At 34.0% G+C, this 17,384-nt stretch overlaps 3 protein-coding genes across 4 annotated transcripts; all 3 read left to right on the top strand.

The window, feature by feature from the left end:
• The first annotated feature begins 295 nt into the window (after positions 1–295).
• Positions 296–9,934, top strand: AMY3 (alpha-amylase-like 3). Of its 2 annotated transcripts, XM_012236545.4 has the most exons (13): positions 306–660; positions 1,055–1,185; positions 1,375–1,429; positions 1,517–1,630; positions 1,748–1,868; positions 2,610–2,959; positions 3,899–4,557; positions 4,966–5,155; positions 6,465–6,571; positions 7,341–7,590; positions 8,283–8,405; positions 8,894–9,061; positions 9,425–9,934. In XM_012236545.4, exons 1-13 carry the CDS (start codon positions 394–396, stop codon positions 9,581–9,583), a joined length of 2,694 nt encoding a protein of 897 aa, XP_012091935.1. In that variant the 5' UTR covers positions 306–393; the 3' UTR covers positions 9,584–9,934. The 2 variants fall into 2 exon arrangements, with proteins under 2 accessions (XP_089577326.1, XP_012091935.1); XM_089721200.1 differs by lacking the exons at positions 8,894–9,061; positions 9,425–9,934 and having other exon boundaries at positions 296–660; positions 8,229–8,370.
• A 1,047-nt stretch (positions 9,935–10,981) lies between these two features.
• On the top strand, positions 10,982–13,205 carry LOC105649771 (pectate lyase). Its single transcript, XM_012236546.4, has 4 exons — positions 10,982–11,317; positions 11,437–12,100; positions 12,478–12,720; positions 12,823–13,205. The coding sequence occupies exons 1-4, from the start codon at positions 11,127–11,129 to the stop codon at positions 13,045–13,047; spliced, it is 1,323 nt and encodes a 440-aa protein (XP_012091936.1). The 5' UTR covers positions 10,982–11,126; the 3' UTR covers positions 13,048–13,205.
• A 1,246-nt stretch (positions 13,206–14,451) lies between these two features.
• Positions 14,452–16,601, top strand: LOC105650187 (uncharacterized). Its single transcript, XM_020685641.3, has 6 exons — positions 14,452–14,758; positions 14,882–14,890; positions 15,129–15,217; positions 15,317–15,390; positions 15,520–15,647; positions 15,938–16,601. The coding sequence occupies exons 1-6, from the start codon at positions 14,452–14,454 to the stop codon at positions 16,558–16,560; spliced, it is 1,230 nt and encodes a 409-aa protein (XP_020541300.3). The 3' UTR covers positions 16,561–16,601.
• Positions 16,602–17,384: the final 783 nt, after the last annotated feature.

Raw genomic sequence — 17,384 nt, 5'->3', positions numbered from 1 at the left:
TTTATGAATATTTATCGAAAAAATTCATGATAATAATATTTTTCTCGATTAAAAAATAAGTTTAAAATAATTAACTAATCATGAGAAAAAAATACATTACTTATTTTAAACGTTTCTTTTTAATTTTGAACCAAATCGAACATTATTAGATAAGCCTTTGGATAATCAGTTGATGACTGAAAAAAATCAGCATGCTTTTGTAAGAAGAGAAGAAAAGAACGTGCTTGCATTTCATTTAACAGACAAAAAATGCAAATTAATTAAAACAAAATTAAACGTAAACTATCCACCACCCACCCCAATTCTTATAAATATCCTTAAAAATCCCCTTTTGGACCTCTATCTCTCCCTTTCGTTCTTCTTACTGTTACAGATCAAACACACAGCACAGCCATGTCAGCTGTTGCCATTAAGCCTCTTCTCCAGTATTCCAGAAGAGAACGTCGTTTAGCCAGTTGCAGAACGAAGATCCTCAAACATTCCTCCTTGAATTTCTATTCAAAGCTTCGGTTTCTCTCTAATGGTCACTGCAACTGCAACTTCAAGCCTTCTCGCTCCCTCACAATCCGAGCTACCTCCATCGACACGGCTCTTGTTGAGACTTTTAAATCCTCCGATGTCTTCTTCAAAGAGACTTTTCCTCTCAAGCGAACTGAAATGGTTGCCACTTCCATAGTTTCCTATTCGTATATATATATATATATATATATACACATCTACTTCTACATATATGCGTATACATGCTATATATATGTATGCGTATTTTTGCTGATGTAGCTTTTGATATTTCTCAGAAAAAATTATTTAAAATTGGAGTTCAATTCAGTTAATAAAGGAAAGCCTTTTTGCAATTAGAGTATCAGGATTGAATATGCATTTTTTACTTTTTATTTTCTACAGTTCTTTTCTCTGCAATCTTAGGAAGGAATTGATCGCGAGACTGATCGGATCAGTTCTATTTAATTTAGACTAAAGCATCAAATCGTAGAACTGAAAAAAGTTGTCAGCCTTGAAAAATGATTTTGATCTTCATTTATTTGGATTGGAATGGTAGGTCGAGGGAAATATATTCGTAAGATTAGAAAAGGAGAATGATCGGCAATGTTGGCAGCTTAGCGTAGGGTGTACCCTTCCAGGAAAATGGATTCTTCATTGGGGAGTTTCTTTTGTGGACGATGTTGGCAGGTTAATTTTGTTTGATATTTTTAATCTCTTGATTATGCTCTTACGTTTGTATTTAATCTTCACATGACATGCAAATTAGTTTTGCTCTTTTTTTTTTTTTTTTTTTTTTTTTTTTTTTTTTTCCTTTTTATGATATTGGAATTTTTTATGCACGTTTATTTGGTAAGCGCAATCTTTTAAATCTTGCAGTGAATGGGATCAACCTCCTAAGAATATGAGACCTCCAGGTTCCATTTCTGTAAAGGTTAATTTTGTTGGCCTCTTTATTTGTGAGTATTTTACCCGCTTTAACCTTTCAAGCAGAAGCATTAAGCATAAATGAATTTTCCAGGACTATGCAATAGAGACACCATTAAAGAAATCAGCGGAGGGAGACACATTTCATGAAGTGAAGATTAATTTAGATCCTAAAAGTTCAATCGCATGCATCAATTTTGTATTGAAGGTTTTGATTTTCAACATTTAGAACTTGACTTTGCTAGTTCTGGTTTCTGTTATGAATCTTGACAGTGCATTACCCTTTGTATTTTTTCTCTCTTCTTTCCTGTTTGTGGTGTCACAGGATGAAGAAACTGGAGCTTGGCATCAGCACAGAGGGAGAGATTTTAAGGTGCCTCTTGTCAACTATCTTCTCAATGATGGCAATGTAGTTGGACCAAAGAGAGGCTTCAGTCTATGGCCAGGTTGTAGAAATCATTATTTGATGTATTTCATGGCTTGTCTGATACTTCTATAACTTTGTTTTTATAACCCTGTTTTAGGCTTCATTATATGTGAGGTTGTACAAGTCATTATTTGATGTATTTCATGGCTTGTCTGATACTTCTATAACTTTGTTTCTATGAGCCTGTTTCTGATAATTGAAGTTTGGTTTGAAATTATGCCCCCTAAGCATGTTTCTTGTCACACAATTCAGAGAGGATAGCCCTAATATAAAAAACATATTGCTTTGATATGTTCCCATATATTGGCATGATGATCTGGTAAAGAGAGGCATTTATGAATTTACAATGTTAACCAAATGGTGAAGAGAGTCAACAGAAAATTGAAATAGATATTTGTGGTCTGTTTTAAAACTTAAAGTTATTTTTTCCTTTCTTCTGATAGTATTTTGCTATCTTGCATACTTCTTATGGTTAACGGTTCGTGGTAAAAAATATTACATGTAACTTGTTCCTCAAAATGTCATTCTAGTGGAGTTTAGTGTAATTGTAAATAAATGTGGAAAACTGAATCAGTTGGCCTAATTGTGGGTAAGTTGTACATCCGACTGGCAATTGCTATTTGGGCTGTTGAAAAATGAAAAACTGGGGTCGCAGCTTGGTGGTTTTTTCTTCTGACTGTTTCTCACTATAGTCTTCTCTGACATGTTCATTTTTTATGTAAGCATAAACTGACAATCTTATGATTCTCCTCGATCCTAGGGGATTTCCTTTCTAACATGCTTCTCAAAGCAGAAGCATCGCCTTCTAAAGATCAAGATAGCATTAGTGAATCAAAAGATGCTAAACGAGAAAGTAACCAGCTAGAAGAGTTCTATGAAGAGCAGCCTATTTCTAAAAAAATTTCTATTCAAAACTCGGTCACTGTTTCAGTTAGGAAGTGCCCCAAGACAGATAAGAATCTTCTTTATTTGGAAACTGATCTACCTGGAGAAGTTCTTGTTCACTGGGGAGTTTGCAGAACTGATGATAAAAATTGGGAAATTCCAGCTGGGCCGCTTCCACCAGAAACAACTGTGTTCAAGAACAAGGCTTTGCGGACTCTGTTACAGGTATGTGGCGTTGAAACATAGGTTCTCTCTGGAAAACTTAAAATATATGATTTGAAATCATTTCCGGATTTTGACTGATGTTAAGTTAGATATTCATCAAATGTATGTATACTTTTTTCAATACCATTATCTTCTAAGCTAGTTAAAGATATTACACAACTGTTTTCAGTTCTAATTCTTTTGCTTCCAGAGGAAAAATCTTTACTATCTTGCCCATTATGCATACAACTGTAAAATCTACTCAAATGTTGCTACAACAGTTTCTATAGGTTGCCAAAATATGAAAACTTAGGCATTCAGTAAGGACCTATTGGCTCAATGACCCTTCTCCTTTTCCATGAAACTTAAATTATGGTTTGAACCTGTAGGGGATGGGGTGTTGTGAAGAATATATTCTTTCTCAGTAACTGCATGTATATGAGGAAAAGGAAAATTGCTTGTTGAGAACAAAATTCTGTGCTGCCTTTGTCAATGGAATTTATTGGTGGTTGTTCTCCTTCCTGGTTTCTGTTTGGAAATGATGAAACTTGGGCTTGTTTGTTACTAATATTAGCAATACACCTTTTTTCTTTATTGTTTTAAATTCTTATCTATTTGGTTTATTACCTCAAGTACTGCCTGGATGTGCTCTTGGAAGTATGCGTTTACTAAGGGGAGAGGAGAGCGGGTTATAAAAAATTAATTTGCTCCTCGTATATATAAATTTTGAACATGTATGCATAAAGATACACTTACCTATGTGACCTTCTGCAGGTTCTGGTTGAGAGCACTTTTGCTTATTCAGTTTGCATTTTTCCTTTCACTTATATGCTATGTTGTAAACTTTAAATTATGGTGCCTTAAAAGTATTATTTTAGGCAAGGTTTTAATAAATCTGGTTCAGAATGGTCTTGTCTTGTTTTTATTTTTCCATTTACAAGGCATCCTTCTTCTCTGCAGCCAAAAGATGGTGGAAATGGATCTTCAGGATTATTTACTTTAGACGAAGCATTTATTGGCTTTCTTTTTGTTCTCAAGCTAAATGACGATACTTGGTTGAAATTTAAAGGAGATGACTTCTACATCCCCTTTTCAAGTTCAAGCAGCTTGCCTGCTCAACCTGGACAGGGACAATCTGAAGGTTCACTAGCACCCGGAAAATCTATTGAAGCAAATGAAGAAGCTCCTCGTACTGTGTATACTGAGGGGATAATTAATGAAATAAGGAACTTAGTAAATGGCATTTCCTCAGAGAAGAGTCGGAAGACAAAAACAAAAGAAGCACAGGAAAGCATTCTTCAAGAAATTGAGAAATTGGCTGCTGAAGCTTACAGTATTTTCAGAAGCTCTGTTCCTACTTTCACTGAGGAAGCTGTTTCAGAATCTAAGGCACCGATGGCCCCTGCTAAAATTTGCTCTGGAACGGGCACAGGGTATGAAATCTTGCTCCAAGGCTTTAACTGGGAATCTCATAAATCTGGAAGATGGTACTTGGAACTCAAAGAAAAAGCTGCAGAAATAGCTTCACTCGGATTCACTGTAATTTGGTTGCCCCCACCAACAGAATCTGTGTCACCTGAAGGATACATGCCAAAGGATTTGTACAATTTAAATTCTAGGTAATAAATTTATGAAATCCATAGTGCTTTTTATGATACTCATTTATTTTTCATTTTTTAGTTTTGTTAAGTCATAGCAACTGATCTAAGCCAAGCTGTTCAAATGATCCATTTGTATTCAGTCTAGAGGCTTCCTTTACATCCCTCCATCTTAGCATAATGATTAGCTTTTAAGAAAAGATTATTTGGTGTATGGGCATTTAATTGCTTGATTTATGTTCTTTTATACTGGACAGTGCACATTTTACCTTCTCTCCATCATATTTTACTGTTTATCATTCATAGGGAATGATGTAGGCCTTCTGTAAAGATGTCCCCTATGTGGTTTCTTTTCCTTTCCACATAAATGGTCAGGGGCACTGTCATCAACTGATAAATAACATTTGACCTCTGCGGCATGTATACCAGATATGGAACTATTGACGAGCTTAAGCATCTTGTGAAGAGTCTCCATGAAGTGGGTCTTAAAGTTCTTGGAGATGCTGTCTTGAATCATCGCTGTGCGCACTATCAAAACAAAAAGGGCGTGTGGAATATTTTTGGGGGTCGTTTAAATTGGGATGATCAAGCCATTGTTGCAGATGATCCACATTTCCAGGTACCTGATTATTTGATTCCCAAACTTTGACATGTCTTTGTTTTGCTGGACTCAGACACAGTAGATTAAAGGGTAATGCAATTTTTGTACGATGCACAGTATTGCCATGATGTTGGGATGAAAAAATTGCTATTGCTGTGTGTTTGTGTGAATGCTGCTCCTCGGTGCCTTGTATGTCTACCTATCAATGTATTATTATTTTCCATAAAATAGAAAAGATGCCAACTTGCAGTATTATTGGAATTGAAAGTTTTGAGTCTCCATAGAATTCTAATCATATGCTGAATTGAGTGGATCAAATTGCCAGATTCTTCACCTTTTGAGTTCATAGGACCCAGTAGGTTTAAAACTCAAAAATATAACTTTTATCTTATTGTGAAAGAACTCCTAACGCTCAGTCAAATAATTTGACTGAGATAAATGGTTGTCTTTAATCACAGACCTAAGTTGTAAGAATACCTTGCCTTGTCTTACTAGGATAAGTGGCTAATGGGCATAGCATTAATACCAATATTTGGAGGGCAGTTAGAATCCACTGTTAAACCTCTCCCTTTATAGTCCTAAGGGCATCATCAATTCTTTCTGCCAGTTCGAAGTTGTAATTTCCTTTTTCGGGAGTCCAGCCCTCTTGCGAACCAATTAGAAAGGGAAAGTAAGCCAGTTCCAGTTGTAGTAGAATGACCTTGGCTTGGCAGTCCATCGGGTGGGTTTTCATCCTTCCAGTTTTGAGTGTCTTCTTGGATAGTTATAGTAACCCATGGCAATTTAGTAAATAAAAACAAACAGCTCTTACTCTTGTGTATGCTCTGCATCTTGTACTCCTATTCCCATAGCTTATAATGGACTTTGTCAAGCATATTCAGAGAACTAACTGGGATTCTAGATTTATAATTTATATTGTATTGTTTTTGAGTTAGGAAGCACCATGTTTTTTGTTCTTTAATTTATAATAATGTTTTGTATTTTTTTGGTTCTTTAAATATTTGTACGTTCTTAAATCTTAATAAAATATGTTTATATTTAGTTTAGATTAGTGCCGACGTAGGATGTTCTAAACTCTGTATAATTTTACTTCTATTAGGTTAGAAGGTCTGGTTGTTTTATTTTGGGAAATGACTTCCAAGTCTAAGAGATCGGATCTAAATTTGGTGAAATTTTCATATTTTGTTTTAATTGATTTTAAGAATTTGTACAGAATCTTAGTATTTGATTCAATTGTCAAATCTGTATATGAAATGGTTATGCATAATAGAGCTATGCCTATACTCTATATTTTGGATGTTTATCTTCAGCTGTTTCTATCATGCAGGGTAGGGGCAACAAGAGTAGTGGAGATAATTTTCATGCTGCCCCTAACATTGATCATTCACAAGATTTTGTGAGAAAGGATCTCAAAGAATGGTTATGCTGGCTAAGGTTATATTATTTTTCCTTCTTATCATCTGTAAATGTAGAACCTTTTTGCATTTAATAGGAAAGTAAATGGAGTTTATGTTCAGACAAAGCATTCCTTGGGTCATCTTGAATATTCTTTTCTCTGGTCTTGCGGGCTTTAGATTCTGAGTACCATATTGTTTAGGAAGTAAATGCTGGGATGCTGGACATGTATCCTGTGTGAAAACATGATAATTTGTTTGGTACAAATCCATTGGGTACTTATATGACTTCTTCGTGACCGCAAATCTCTCCGATGTTCCTGGCCTTTGTATTGAAGCAAACTCAATATATAGTTTTGTTTCCAATGATTTTTTGCTTTACTTTTCCATTTATGTGATTAAATTTTTATGCTTTTCTTAGGGTTCTGGTAAAAATCTACCTGACTGATTAGTCGAGCATTGTTGACCCTGGATGTCTATTTGTATGTAAACTGGATTTGCTGCAGATATTTAAGTTAAAATCCCATGCACAATGGCAGAGGGAGGGGGGCCAGGGGTGGCCCCTGCCCTTAGCCAAAAGAATTTTTCAAAATTAACCCCTAAACTTTTTCAATTTTATCCCTAAAATAGTGTGTTCTTTTTTTTTTTGTTAATTTTGCCCCCATTATTTAAAAAAATATATATTTTTTTTCGCCTTCTAGCCTTCAATCGTGGCTTCACCCCTGCCCATGCATTAACTTCTATTGAATTTGTAGTGTATCATTATCGATGTATGAATGCTAATTTTGCTGGTTACATTTGATATACAGAGACGAAATTGGATATGATGGATGGAGGCTTGATTTTGTTAGAGGATTTTGGGGTGGTTATGTCAAGGACTACATGGATGCGACTGAGCCTTATTTTGCTGTTGGTGAGTACTGGGATTCTCTCAGCTACACATATAATGAAATGGATCACAATCAAGATGCACATCGGCAGAGAATTGTTGACTGGATCAATGCTACCAATGGAACTGCTGGTGCATTTGATGTCACCACAAAAGGGATTCTTCATTCAGTAAGCTCTTTCTTAAACCGTAGTTTTGTAAAATTTGTGCACATTTTAAAACTACCACGAACCATTGCCTTAATTGCTTGCGGGCTTGCTTTTGGTCACTTATTTATTGATATAAAAAGACTTTTAAAAATTAAAGAGAAAGATTGACTTCAACACCTTTGATGACGACCTGGTTGGATAAGAATTGTATCCATAGGAAGGTGGAAGTTGACTAGGATTTTTCATAATATGTAACATGGATCTATGAGTTCACATCTGCAGAAAAGTAGTGGTTTTGGAAATAGTATGATATTTGCATCATTTAATGGAGAGTTTAACCCTTGACCAAATTGATTGAACAAATTTATTTGAATTTCGTTGGCATTGGTTTTATATACAGTACAGAATGACAAAATTGTAGGCCAAGATGGAGCACTTTAAAGGAAAAGGTCAAAAGAATTCATGTAGTTTGTACGCTTCATTAAGGACTAATGCCAAAAACTGGGTTTCTAGTCGCTATCATGATCATTGTGTCAACTACCTCATGCCATTAATCATCTTCTGAAGTCTTAGGACTATGTCAACTGTTCAACCATGAAGTGGACGATACAGTAGTTTGACCCTTTTCTTTTTACTTTTGTCGTGTTATTAATTTGCAGAGCTTTTAAAGTGAAGGATATTATTAATTACAACAAATTATTATTCCAATATAGGCATTGGAGCGGTGTGAGTATTGGCGGCTATCAGATCAGAAGGGAAAACCTCCCGGAGTTATGGGATGGTGGCCATCTCGTGCTGTTACCTTCATAGAGAATCATGATACCGGTTCTACTCAGGTTTAAAATTCTTAACTTGTGATTCTTCCACTTTCTAGAATATGGTATGAAAGAAATAATGAGACTGCGTAAGTATAATTATCTTATCATTTAATAATGCATGAAATTACGAATTGATTTCTTCTTTCTTGGTCCTAGTATATTAGATGGTTTCTGTTATCATGGTAACTAGTTTCAGTCCTTCCATTTCTCCTTATATAATGGAAGCATAACTCTGAATCTTTAGTTCATTTTTAGTGTTGGCTCGAAATGGATTATTTAAAATTTATACAATACTGTTGTTCTAATGATCGGCCAAATGCAATAAAAAGGAAAGTATATTCGGTTAACAATGAGGGGACTATGTCAGGAACCTTAGATTTCATCACCTACAGAGGCCAAGGATTATTAGGAGAGGGAAACAAATGTCAAGTCTTGCTTTTTGCTGCTGTCACATTATAGTATTATGAAACTATCATCTGATCAATTTGTATTCTTTCCTCCTAAAGGGTCACTGGAGATTTCCTAGTGGGAAGGAAATGCAAGGATATGCTTACATCTTGACTCATCCCGGAACACCAGCTGTATTCTATGATCACATCTTCTCTCATTATCGATCTGAAATTGCGTCTCTTATCTCCCTCAGAAATCGGAAAAAAATCCACTGCCGTAGTACAGTAAGTATCAAAACTGAGCTGTCTATTTTTTGCACCAAGATACCGAAATTCTGCAGACAAATATTAGGTTTATTTTTGTAATTTATACATAACTCTAAAAAAAATGATGCTGCACCAACCAGCTAACTGAGGAACGAGCCAGTTAAATTTGAAATTGAAGTCAAACTGATATAAATAGAGGCTTCAATTAAATGGTTGGTCCAGTGAATTGTGTGCATATACATAGTTACGATTCCCTTTAGTCGGAAACATATGCTAATTTTGATCATTTTGTAGCGAACAAATCCCCAAGGGGGAGAAAGGAAAAAGATAAACAGAGAGGTATTAAAATATTGACTGCATGTACTGGCTTTGGTTGTTCAGGTTAAAATTACAAAGGCGGCAACGGATGTTTATGCAGCAACGATTGATGAGAAAGTGGCGGTAAAGATTGGACCAGGTCATTATGAGCCGCCAAGTGGGCCTCAAAACTGGTCTTTGGCAATTGAGGGAAGGGATTACAAGGTCTGGGAATCTTCTTAATATCGATACATTACGTTGTAGAAGTATGTAAAGTTAAAAGTTTATGCTGTTGAGGAAGTTAAAGGACGTTGGAACAGGATAGTCTATTTGTTGGAAATGGTGTGGCCTTGACCCCCCTCCTATTGAAGTTGATATTTTATTGTCAACGGAGGATAGGGCAGCACCATTATTATGAGGTATATATATTCATTTGCTGTAACATTGGCAAAAGTAAAGATGGCAGGGACAGTACAAATTGTACCTTCATATTCATCCTGCAAAATTTTATGATAAATCAGTCATAGAAAAGATGCTTGTTGGATTGACGTGTTTAAATAAATAATGAAAGTAATACTTTTTTTTTTTCCTAAATATATTAATATGGATATTGCGTGTTAAAATTTTAAAAAAAAAAAAATCATGGCATTTGGATGGTTGTTTACTTTATCTGGATTTGTTCAAATCAGGAGTCTGGGCTTTGGCCTAGTTCAGTCCGATTCATTGGGTCTATTATTTCATTTACAGGTCCAAATAATATGAGTTTTGCTTGATTATATTTTTTTATAGCCATAGCATTTTGTTTTGCTAAAAAATTATTTAAAACTTCATCCAATCTCTTCTATCCTGCACGTTTTAAATACTGAGATGGATCAAGATGGGATTACATACCAATTAGATGGAATTACGTAATTTCTATTCTGTTTCAACCCCAAGTAAACATTTCTTTTCTATCTAAATATAGTTAGTAAAACCAATGGTAATGTAGGGTAATTAATTTCATTCCTCAAAGTTTTGGGTTGGTAAGAAATTGTAATGTTGGAATTAAAAATTTGTAAAAGAATAGTATCTCCAATATGTTAATATATAATTTTTTTTTTCTTTTTATTGTTGTTAGTGACCTTTCCATTCCAACTCATAACAAAAAAAAAAAAATAATAATAATAATAAAAAATAAAAAATCCTAATCTAAAAACAAGATTAGTATCATAATAGGTGAAAACAATACTTGTGAAAAATCAAAAATAAATAATAATAATAATAATAATACAACAAATATTTATCAATGTCTTCAATGTCAAAAAAAAATATATATATATTTATCAATGTCTACGAGACTGACAATCCTGCTATTCCCAAATAGGCAATAGCCTTCGGACTGTAAAATCCTTAATGGGAGAAGAAAAAGAAGTTCATTACATGGAGTTGCGATAATCAGAATCGTTAACCGTTTCATGAGCAAAGAAATACGTTCTCCAAATTTAGACATATAACTGTTATACCAGAAGTGGCTATCCAGAATTCCCTCTCCACATCTTCCTAAATTCACCATTCATTTTTACACTCAGAAATCAAATAATTGTTCAAACATATCAACCACAAACTCTTCCATAAATATTAGCCTGCAGAGAAGGCCAAGGGAATAATCTTTACAGTCTCACTCTTGATTCTGTCTCGTATTTTCCAACGGAGGCTAAGCCTCTTTACCTTGGCTTCAAGTTAGCTTGAAACCAAGAAAAAAAATTTAATAAAAAAAAGAAAAAAAAAGGAAAATCCAAAAAACAAAATGGCAACTCGCAATTTGAGTTTCTTTCTGCCCCTTCTTTTCCTATCCTTCGCAGTACTTGTTCATGCTAATCTTCCTCAATTCGATTCGTATTGGAAGCAACGGGCAGAAAAAGCCAAAAAGAACACCCTTGAGGCTTATCGTCCTGATCCTTTTAATGTCACCAACGAGATGAACAGTCAAGTTGGCAGGTTAGTTTTCACTTTTCCGAGCCATTAATTAAGGTAGTCTTCATCTAGTGGTTAAGTTTTTGCATGCGTTCTTGATAAATGTAAGGAAATTTAATTTCTGTATGAAAACCAATAAGCAGGGCGACAGTAAATTCCAACAGCACAAGAAGGCACTTGGCTGATAAACGTAAAAGATATCGAGGCCCATGCATGGCTACTAACCCTATCGACAGATGCTGGCGTTGTGACCCTCACTGGGCGAAAAACCGCAAGAGGTTAGCCCAATGCGCGCTTGGGTTCGGCCATAAGACCACTGGTGGAAAACAAGGCAAGTATTATGTGGTCACTGACCCATCAGACAATGACATGGTTAACCCTAAACCTGGAACTCTACGCCACGCAGTGATCCAACTGAAACCCCTTTGGATCATTTTTAAACATAGTATGATTATTAGACTCAACCAAGAACTAATAATGACTAGTAACAAAACGATTGATGGTAGAGGAGCCAATGTTCGTATAGTAGGCGGTGCTGGTATTACTCTTCAGTTCATCAGGAATGTGATCATTCATAACATCCACGTTCATGACATTGTTTGTGGCTCCGGTGGGCTCATTAGGGATTCTACTGATCATTACGGATTCAGGACTCGAAGTGATGGCGATGGAATTTCCATCTTTGGTTCTACTAATATTTGGATTGATCATGTTTCTATGTCTAATTGCCAAGATGGGATCATAGATATTATAATGGGCTCTAGTGCTATTACAGTCTCCAACTCCCATTTCACCGACCACAATGAGGTAATTTAGCTGTACTGTTATTTCTTCATCTTATACATGCATCACTGCCAGTTCTATTAAATAACAATTTACACATAAAAATAACATATTCTACTTGCATTCACGTAGAATTCACCTATGAATTTACACGTAAAGATTGATCACATATGAATGTGAAAAAATACATCGTATACTCATTAATTATTTTTTTCCATAACTCAAATTTATAATAAATAGTGAATCATAATATAAAATTTAGTGGGACCCATTATCTTTTATGTCTAAAGTTCATGTTACATCCAGGGGAAATTCATAAAATTATAATAAGTGGACCTCAAATGAACGTGAGAGAATTGCAGGCTTTGCATGATAAATATCTGTTGGATGAATTTATATAGGTGATGCTATTCGGTGGAAGCGATGGCTACAGCGGCGACACACTGATGCAAGTAACGGTGGCGTTCAACCATTTCGGTAGAGGATTGGTGCAAAGGATGCCAAGATGCAGATGGGGTTTCGTTCACGTTGTTAACAATGATTACACTCATTGGCTTATGTATGCCATTGGAGGTAGCCGGAATCCTACAATCATTAGCCAGGGCAACCGGTTCATTGCTCCTGATAAAATATTTTGTAAACAGGTAATTAATTATGCAATTTTTCTTTTACCAACTAGCTTTAGTTAATTGGGGTTGAAGAGGGAGAATTTACTAATTATTGTTTATGAATTATAAAATATGAAGGTGACGAAGAGGGAGTACGCAATGGAAATCGAGTGGAAGAATTGGAATTGGAGATCAGAAGGCGATTTGATGATGAACGGAGCATATTTTGTTCAATCTGGGAAAACTTTGACTCACAACCAATTCTCAAAGTTGCAAATGATAAAATCCAAGCCAGGAACATTTGTGAAAAGGCTTACTCGCTTTGCTGGTACACTTAATTGTAAACCGGGAAAGCCTTGTTAGATTTTTCATCATATCTTCAATTTCACAGATATTATCTATTTATTATATACTTGTCTTAATTAGAACTCAGGTTATAATATATAGTGTTTGTCCAAAGAATAAAAAAGCAAAAAAAAAAAAAAAAAAAAAAAAACAAAAAAAAAGGTCCGGTATATGTACACATAGATGAAGATGCAAGAAGAAATGATTAACAGTTACTGGTTCTATCTGTTGTTTTTTTTCTAATATTAGGATAGTTTTGTGTTGCTTTAATATATATATTATAAGGTTTATCTGTATGGTTCATCAATAATGATAAATTATTATAAATTATTATAAGTATACATTTGGAAATTCTCAAGCATAATTTTTTCCTTTTTTGGGTTTCTCACAAGATTAGTCGAGTATTTTCACATTCTCATTTCAGGTTCATGGCCGTCCCTTCTCATAAACTAAACATTATTTATGAAATTATAGTAAGTTGAACGAAAATACCATATCATAAAATATACCGTCAATAGATTAAGAACTCTTACATGCAAACAAAATTTATATAGTTAGTTTGCATTTCTCCGCACAAACATTTTAAAAAATGAATATTCACATGACGAAGAATTCCATGCATAAGCACTACCATTTAAACTCTTTTTGTCATGTAATTGCTCACTTAGAGGTTTTTCTTTTACATCTTTGGCCCATAAAACAAAACTCCTATGTACCATTTTGGAACCATATTTGGTAAATTGGTATAAGCCAATTTCTTTTTTTGTCTCAAGTTTTATTTGTCCACTTTGATCGTCCAAACTTTTTTTACTTGCATACATATATATATCAAAAATTCAGTAAACACAATATTCTCTAATCATTATGATTAATTAATTTAAGCAAAAAAAAATGTGTTAGTTGGGTGGTAAGCGATCTCAATCTTCAGAAAAAATGAAAAGATAAGTTCGATTGCAGAAAATATTTTGCTACGAAGATAAAAAATTTTTTACGCTTACGGTCTGAGCAGAAATACACCTCCTGATTATAAAAAAAAAAAAAAAATAATAATTAAGTTAAACCAAAGCATATCAAACATAATCTGATTCTACATAGGTAGTACAAATTTGTATTAAAATTCAAAATGATTGATGATACCAAAGAGATAAATAACAGAGTCAAGACCTAATAATGATCTTAATTAATAAATTAGGTTATATGGATAATTTTGTAATATCCCTGATAATAAAATTAAACTGTATATGTATGGATGCTAAAATTAAAATTGTCTGAAATAATATAGTAAACACCGAACAGATGAAGCATATTTCACAACAAAAAAACAAATTAAGTGAAAATACAAATTACAGAACAAGTTTATAAATACTTAACCAATTTTCATTTCTTTAACTTAAAAGAAAGCGATCCAAGAAAAACAGATATATGGAAATGGCAAGTGGAAATTCAGAGGCAGGAAAACGCAATGCACTGTGTTTGGTAGAAAGTGAAGGAATAGAAACAAAGTGTGTTAAGAGACGGAGAAGAGATGTTTCAGTAGCTGCTTTGAGCTCGAATGATCAAGAAAAAGGTAACCAAAATATTCAAACTTCTAGTACTGCAACTGCTACGACTGTGAAGAGAAGTTCAAGATTTCGTGGAGTTAGTAGACACAGATGGACTGGACGATATGAAGCTCATTTATGGGATAAAGGTTCTTGGAATGCAACACAGAGAAAGAAGGGAAAACAAGGTGCTTTTCTTGGATTTTCTTTGTTTAATTTCTTACTATATGATTAATATTTCTAATTATGCTTTTCTGTGTTTTTATCATCATCTGGCGGCAATCCGGACTTGAATTTTTGGCATGGAACAGTATATCTTGGTATGTAACATTACTTTTCTGGATTTGAAAATAACATTTCTTTTATGTAGTGAACTGTTAATTAATGTAAATTAAAGGGAATAATCTGATGTTAGGATAATAATTCAGTAATAGAAATCAGAGTTGAATCCTTAACAACTTACTTTTCACCTTCAAAAATTACTGATTTACCAAAAAAAAATTAATAAAAGGGTAGCTCTATTGGTGATTTTTTTTTCTTCTTTGATGATCCAAACAGGAGCTTATGATGAAGAAGAATCTGCTGCTAGAGCATATGATTTAGCAGCTCTCAAGTACTGGGGAAGATCAACTTTTACAAATTTTCCGGTATTAATTGAATCCCTTTCTCATATCAATTTTAGAATTTTATTTCATATTTGAAGGTCTAATTAATACTGATTTTTTTTTTTTTTTGGTTTTTAATAGGTATCTGACTATGAGAAAGAAATTGAAATTATGAAAAATGTAACGAAAGAGGAGTACTTGGCAAGTTTAAGAAGGTAATATTAATTAATTATATATTCTCTGGGTCGCTAATTAATAATTGTTATCGTTAATGACAAAGTTTATGACATAATCAGAAGATTAAGAGCATATATATTTCTTAACTTGCTATAATTAATTTGTAGAAGAAGCAGTGGTTTCTCAAGAGGTGTATCCAAGTACAGAGGAGTTGCAAGGCACCATCACAATGGAAGATGGGAAGCAAGAATAGGAAGAGTGTTTGGAAACAAGTATCTCTACCTAGGCACTTACAGTGAGTTCCACGATTCACACCTAATTATGAGTCTGTTCAGTAAAATTAGTTGTTCTAATAGTTGTTAGCTTTTTTAGTAGCGTTTAACTGTTTGAATAGTTTTCATAAAACGCTAAAAAGTTAAATGTTACATGAGTTAACTCTTTTATAAAATGTTATACGCAATGTTATTAAACATTATAAAAAATAACAAAAAAATTACTTAAAATGCTATTATTGAACGCAACACACACATATATATATAAAATTTTGTAAGATCAATTAGGCTAATGGGTTTCCTTCCATTGTAGGTACTCAAGAGGAAGCTGCACATGCCTATGACATTGCAGCCATTGAATATAGAGGCATAAATGCAGTGACCAACTTTGATTTGAGCACATACATTAGATGGCTAAGACCAGGAGCTCACTCTTCTGCAAATGCAATAGTCCAAGAACCCAAGTCTACTATAGACTCTTTAACAATTCCAACCTTCTCTAACCATATCAATCCAACTGACAAAATAATCCAACAACAGCTACCACTTTTTCAGTCTAATAACAGTCCTTATTCTATGGAAGAATTAAACGGAACTTTTAAAGAATCAGATATTTTTAAAACAAATACACCCATTACAATTAGTCCTTGTACTGTATCATCAGCACCTTCTTCTTCTTCTTCTTCTCCAACTGCACTTAGTCTCCTGCTTAAATCTTCCATGTTTAAAGAGCTTGTGGAGAAAAACTTGAATTCGGCAGCGGATTTTGATGATAATGAGGAAAAAGTATTTTCAGAAAATAGAGAAATAATCTATAATGGAACGAGTCAGATTCCATATATGTACCCTTCAAACGGGGATGCATTGCCTGGTTTAGAGTCCCAAGAAGAGAATACATTGCCTTTGTATAATAGAACAGGGCAGTCAATGATCTAGAATGGCCACCACTCAAGCATGCTTTTTTTTTTTTTTTTTTTTTTTTTGAATAACTAAGGATATTGAATCTTTTTTATTTTCTGTTTAAAATGAAAATTGACATAGAGACGGTGCATGTACATTAATCTTTTGTTTTTACCATAAATTGCAGTTTTGTCTGAAATAAAGTGACTAGTGTAGCACCATTCATGTCCTTAAAAAATTACAAGGAAACTTTTCCTCGTTCCCAAAACCTTGATTTCTATGTTGTATTTATGATGGAAACTTTTCTTCATCCATTTTTCTAATCGGGAAACCGCTTGAAAGAGAGGAGAGAGGGGTCACAAGTGCCAAGCCCCAAACCTTATCCTCTAGGGAATTGCTTGAAAGATCGATAATGCTCAACTATTATGACGAATCAAATTCCAAGATTGCAAGTACTTTTTGTTCAGTCTATAATTACCTATCTCTAAATCAAATTAGCCGGTTAGATTCCAACTACTTCCAGCTCGAATACTACAAGATCCACTTGATATAGTCTTAAGCACCTAAAAAGAGAAGTTAAAAAATTCACGTGAACTGTAAAATTTAAAAGATGAAGTTAAAATTTATTTATATGCAAATTTTAATACGATATTATCCATCTAAAATTCAACTTTCAAACTTTCAATTTATCAAACACTATCATAGACTAGTAATTAATGTTCCGCCATTTTTCTCATCTATAAAAACCAATCAACACCGTACAAAATCACAAATACGTTTCATCCAAAGATCATAATAAAGAGGGATGTTGTGCAATTTTTTTTAACTTAATAATGATGCAAACCAGAAAGCTTGCAATT

The sequence above is a fragment of the Jatropha curcas genome, chromosome 5 (assembly GCF_041381405.1).
Source record: "Jatropha curcas cultivar XTBG-Jc1 chromosome 5, XTBG_Jcur_1.0, whole genome shotgun sequence".
Taxonomy (NCBI): domain Eukaryota; kingdom Viridiplantae; phylum Streptophyta; class Magnoliopsida; order Malpighiales; family Euphorbiaceae; genus Jatropha; species Jatropha curcas.
This window is presented reverse-complemented; position numbering and strand designations above follow the sequence as displayed.

Bases quoted from the DNA above. Each gene is read 5' to 3' on its own strand.
- AMY3 (XM_012236545.4), top strand. From the start codon at position 394: ATGTCAGCTGTTGCCATTAAGCCTCTTCTCCAGTATTCCAGAAGAGAA. The intron at 6,572-7,340 runs GTTATATTATTT...TTTGATATACAG, and splicing joins GAATGGTTATGCTGGCTAAG to AGACGAAATTGGATATGATG. The intron at 9,062-9,424 runs GTAAGTATCAAA...TTGGTTGTTCAG, and splicing joins AAATCCACTGCCGTAGTACA to GTTAAAATTACAAAGGCGGC.
- LOC105649771 (XM_012236546.4), top strand. From the start codon at position 11,127: ATGGCAACTCGCAATTTGAGTTTCTTTCTGCCCCTTCTTTTCCTATCC. The intron at 12,101-12,477 runs GTAATTTAGCTG...GAATTTATATAG, and splicing joins ATTTCACCGACCACAATGAG to GTGATGCTATTCGGTGGAAG. The intron at 12,721-12,822 runs GTAATTAATTAT...TAAAATATGAAG, and splicing joins ATAAAATATTTTGTAAACAG to GTGACGAAGAGGGAGTACGC.
- LOC105650187 (XM_020685641.3), top strand. From the start codon at position 14,452: ATGGAAATGGCAAGTGGAAATTCAGAGGCAGGAAAACGCAATGCACTG. The intron at 15,218-15,316 runs GTATTAATTGAA...GGTTTTTAATAG, and splicing joins CAACTTTTACAAATTTTCCG to GTATCTGACTATGAGAAAGA. The intron at 15,391-15,519 runs GTAATATTAATT...ATTAATTTGTAG, and splicing joins TACTTGGCAAGTTTAAGAAG to AAGAAGCAGTGGTTTCTCAA.